Source organism: Brachionichthys hirsutus, unplaced genomic scaffold (genome assembly GCF_040956055.1).
Source record: "Brachionichthys hirsutus isolate HB-005 unplaced genomic scaffold, CSIRO-AGI_Bhir_v1 contig_300, whole genome shotgun sequence".
NCBI classification, from domain to species: domain Eukaryota; kingdom Metazoa; phylum Chordata; class Actinopteri; order Lophiiformes; family Brachionichthyidae; genus Brachionichthys; species Brachionichthys hirsutus.
In genome coordinates this window covers 42,713-47,816 of record NW_027180543.1, presented here as the reverse complement: position 1 = coordinate 47,816, position 5,104 = coordinate 42,713, and the positions used below count along the sequence as shown (strand labels likewise).

The following is a 5,104-nucleotide window of genomic DNA, read 5'->3' as shown; positions in this document are numbered from 1 at the left end:
GTTTAAAGAGACCGTCTAGAGCTGGGGTGTCGAACCTGTGCCGTGGAGGGCCGAGACGCTCCAGGTTTTCTTTCCAACCATCTCTCCAGCAGCTGATCTCACTATTGAGCTCCTTCTCTCAAATTGAAGAAGGTGTTGATAATTAAAATCACCTGCTTTAGTGACCGGCTGGATGGAAAACCCGCAGCCTCTCAGCCCTCCACAGCATCGGTTCGACACCCCTCCAGAGCTTGTATTCGTTTGCTTAATTGGTGGTTAAATACGATATCGTTTTGTTGTCACTAGTTGCGCTGATATGAAAAAACTAAAAAGTTAACTTCCTGAACCCAAACGTGAGCAGAACCGGAGATTGCTACACGCGACGGGACTTGCATCGTTGCTAACAGCGAGGACTTCCGCTCAGTGGGAGTTTATCACTTTCACAATACAGAGACTCTTGAATACAGCTTGTCCTGTTTCCTCTTCAGAGAGTCCTGCTGTGAAATGCATTCATTGTTCCCTCAGGAACCCACAGTCCCTGTACGAACAATGACCCCCCCAATGTGACTCACTTTATCAGAACTTGTTGACGTTGCTTTAGTAAACCCAAAATGATTGAGCTCGTCCTGCAGCGCATGCATGATGGATACTCCCTTATACTCGCCGACTAAAACACTGCCTGCTTTGTAAAAAGAACGCGACGGTAATTAAAGATTGTTCAAAGTTTAACACTGATTAACTCGTCTTGCTAGGATCCTTGTTGCGCAACGGTTTTCCTCTGTTTCCTGTCAAAGCAGCGGGAGAACGATACAGAAGTGGGGAAAACAATTGTCTGACTTTCCTTCAAATGTCCTTTCAGGGGATCCAGACGTCAAGGACAGGCCAAGAGGAGGAAGGAAAAGGCCGAGGAAGCCGGAGGAGACTCGACAAGGGAGACAGTAGGCTTATATTTGCGAAGATGGATCAGCCTCCACAGATTTGGCACGTGCAGGACGCCTCCCACAACACTGCCGGAGAGCCGCAAAAGAAGGTGTCGACCGCGAGCCAGCCGGAGTGCTCCATCTGCTTCAACACCTACGACAACGTCTTCAAAACACCCAAAGTGTTGGAGTGCACCCACACCTTCTGCCTCGAGTGCCTGTCTCGCCTCATGGCCATCTCAGAGGACAACCAGGACGCCAGCAGCAGCGGCAGCAGTCGCCTCTCCTGTCCCTTCTGCCGCCACCCCACCACGCTGCCCGAGGAGGGGCCTCCCGCCCTGACCACGAGCCAGGAGGTCCTCTGCAAACTGCCCAGCCACCAGCAGAAGGAGGAGTCCGTGTGGCTGGACGGCCAGAAGCTGTGCTACAAAAGCTCCGGGCAGAGCCTCGAGTCAGACGCTGCCGACAGCCCGTCGACCTTCTGCATCTGCATTGACATTGGTGCCAGCAAGACGGTGGACGCCCCCGTCCAGACCCGCTCGCACACTTTAGGCTGGCTGGACAGGCTGGCCGACTGGAAGAGGATGGTGCTCTTCGTCGTGCTCATGGTGCTGCTGGTGATCATCGTGTTGTGGCCGCTGCAGTGCGTTTTCAGCACCGGGAACATGCGCTGCATGAAAGAGCACAGTGAAATAAACCCCACGACCGCCACGGCCACGGCCACCTCCAGCCCACACTGAACGTCGCGTTCAAAGCGCATCTTTTAACTTATGACAGAACCACAGATGCTGAAGCGCCTCCAGACGTCCGACTCGGAACTCTGCTTTGGTTGATTAGGCACATTTCACTGTAAATGTGTCAAAGACTGATTCGGATCGCATCGAGTTTTCAAACTACAATCACACATTGCAAGTACAAATCTTTTGTGCATTTTGCTTAACGGCTAATAATAATAAATAGTATTCATAATAAAGTAGAAAGATGTTAAATAAATAAGCCTGTTGGTGTCCACGGAACATTCTGCGATGACAGAACATTGTCAGCCACTTTGACCTTTATTAATACTTTGCCTTAGAACAAGTTACGAGAACAAAAATGTCCTTTATTTAATACAACAGCCAGTGGTTCGTTCAGTCTCAACTCCACGTTGTAAACGGCGCTAAGATAACATGTACTAATTTGCTTGGATGCAAACTGAAGCTGGTTCCGGGTCCAGTTCCCCGTCAGTGGAGTCCGTCACCGGCCATCGGGCTCCCCACTCAACCCCAATAAAAGCAAAGGCCTCTCCTTCCCGACAGGAAGCCTTCATTCATTCCTGAATACGGCGAGTCACTTTATGGCAACATTAGCCAACGGGATTTCTGGGTAGATAGCTTCGTTGATAAGATAAGTTAATGAATGATTTTAATATTCGCCTATGAGTTGCCATAAAAGTGCAAATTCCTAAAGCACCATCAATCCGCCCAGTCCAGCACGGTTAACAATTAATTCAAATAACCTGGAAAACGCTACATACAGTTAGCCTCATGTTTCTCATGGGACTTTATATGTAAAAATAAGTTGCTTGTGAGCGTCCATTCACCATTCTTCATTCCATCTCTGAGTGACAAACAGTTTCTACTCGGTTTTTAAAAAATATCTCTAATAAAAGGTGAAAAGTTTTTGTATTTTAGTGATTATTTATGTAAAAAAAACAAAAAAGACCGGGGATACTCTGTAAAACAATGAAACCAAAAGTGACCATTTCCAAATACTTTGTCATTGAATTTTGGTTGTATTTAAAGTTGTACCCCGTAAACTTAACTCCTTGAGTGCCATTGACGTCTAAAGACGTTTTTTCGAACCCAAACATTCATTGCCATTAAAATCTGCCTCTTTTCAACGGCCAATAACTCCGGAACAAAAAATGGTAGGAACACACATTCTTTTCCCAATGAAAGAAGAGACGGTGTTTGCATAGTTATAGTAAAGAATATTTTGTGTGGCTTGGAGAATCGGGGAAAACTGGGGCACTCAGCATATATCTGAGCTGAAAATGCCTGGTACTCAATGAGTTCTAAATATGTGCTTATTGTGAATTGTATTTAAAAGTTGCAACAGGAGCAGCGAAAGGATTGAGAACGTTGCCCGAATCTCAAACACTTAATTTAAAGGCTCATTCACAGAGAAATGTGCCATCGGGAGGAATTTGAGCTCGACAGACAAAAGAAACAAAAATTCTGAGGATGAGGAGAAGGATGAGGGGGGAGTTGAGGAAGGAACAATCCTTTACAGGGACGTTCCTGATTATTACAGCCACGCAGTTTTGCCACCTTACGAACTGCAGAGCTTCAGAGTGAGAGAACCCAGATACTTTGAGACAGTTTCCAGGAATGCTTTCCAAAAAGAATGGGACAAGCACCGCTCCCCCGGCACTCCACTCAGAAATCAGACTCACAAAAGAAACAAGCAAAACCCATGTGAAATGTTACTTGGTGTCATCGAACATTTTATTAAATGACTTGATAAGAAACCACTTTGATGCCATTGGTGGAAGCTCATTGCGTCGGCCTGTACAGCACAGAAGGCATCTGGGCAGCAGAGGAAAACCTGGGAACAATGCGGGAGCGCTCCGTTCACTCAGCCCGGGCATTCTGGGAGGAAGAACGAATCCAAACAAACAGGGACTCCGTGTTCAAGTCAAGGCAAGAGGACAAGCAGATATAAAACACCATGTAACGACTGCACACCTCAGACAAGCAACAGCAACAATGGATCACACGATCAATGAGGAGCACATTTTGAAACATCAGCAAAAATGAAACAAAAATAACACTGATGGCAAAAAAAATTACAAATGTAGTGCGCTACCAAATATACTCCTGATGGACGTCCGTACAGCCTGAGGCCGGAGATTCAGCAGTTTCACACTTTCAAGTATCGGTGTCATCGAGGCAAAGTTAAATACAATTAAAAAATAATGTACATTTTCCACAGCGCAGGTGGTTTCAGGAACACCAACAGTCTCCACATGACAGACAAGGGATCGGAATCACAAGACCGACAACGGAACCTTCATAAAATCACTTTGTGCTCTTGTAAGCCTTTAAACAGGACTTGGCTTGTCAGGCAGGATTATATGGCTGCTGCAGGTTATATTGGTGCTATTATCATCATAATCCCCAGCAGAATGAGGTCAGCAGTATCAACTTGGTTCAGTTCGGTGAGCGCTATCACTCCTGCAGCTCCTGTGCATCTCGGTTTGACGCCGCCCTGCTATAAATCATGTTTGTCCAGGATCACAAGCTGCAGCTGTGGAAACTGGCCCTTAAAGCCTGCAGGCGACAAAGGAGGGTTCCCGCCTCTGAGCGACCTTGACCCGGTTAGTGGAAGATCTGTGTTTGTAGAGAAGGGGAACGGTCTAATCACACACACACACACACACACGCACACGGCCAACAAGAGACGCTCCTTCATGGTTTACTCGATACACTGAATACGATTAGGCTGAAGTCGTGCGATCATCCTGCCTGTTGTGAGTGATGTCGTTTTTGTAAAATCTTCAGGGCAACTGAGCCAGCTTTGAACGAGCAAGGTCACATGTCAGCAACGTATCAACACTTGAATTTGAGTGGAATAGTTTTGTGCTGATCCTGGAGACGATAAATAGTGAACAACCTGCCAGACAGCGCTGAGGGCTCGGTGCTCCACAGCACAAACATCTTCTTTATCACATCAGTGACACCGGCTTACTCTGCCCGCTATCGTCAGGCCCGGATTACAGCCATCTTCTAAATTACTTTTTAGAGTCAAATCTATTCTTCAATCTCGGCCATCTGCCCCACTGTAATCGCCCCCCCCCCCCCCTTCTGCCCCTCTCCTCGCCTCGGCCTCCTTTCACAGATGCTGAACTGCGTCAGAGCCGCCGAGTAACGAGGGAGGCCAGTCAAACCGAGCTGAGAGATGACAGCCAGCCGACCATTCAGGAATCCTCCCCACCCGTTTCCTGCCACTAACTACGGCTACCGGAGCAGCCAATCAAAATTAGTGCCGGGGACGATCGATTTTACCAGGATGCTCCTTTATAAATATAGATTTACATACATATACAGCTACGAATGTCAACAGGGCATATTTTACCGACACACACCAAGAAATAACAGGATGATTAAAGGTCCTGAGTGAGAGTTCGTTTGGACTCCAGATGAGGGTTCAGCAGGAGGTCA

At 47.2% G+C, this 5,104-nt stretch overlaps 1 protein-coding gene across 1 annotated transcript; it reads left to right on the top strand.

The window, feature by feature from the left end:
• Positions 1–937: 937 nt before the first annotated feature.
• On the top strand, positions 938–1,639 carry LOC137915885 (RING finger protein 223-like). Its single transcript, XM_068759005.1, has one exon. It carries the CDS (start codon positions 938–940, stop codon positions 1,637–1,639), a length of 702 nt encoding a protein of 233 aa, XP_068615106.1.
• Positions 1,640–5,104: the final 3,465 nt, after the last annotated feature.

Coding starts and splice junctions, on each gene's coding strand:
- LOC137915885 (XM_068759005.1), top strand. CDS start 938: ATGGATCAGCCTCCACAGATTTGGCACGTGCAGGACGCCTCCCACAAC.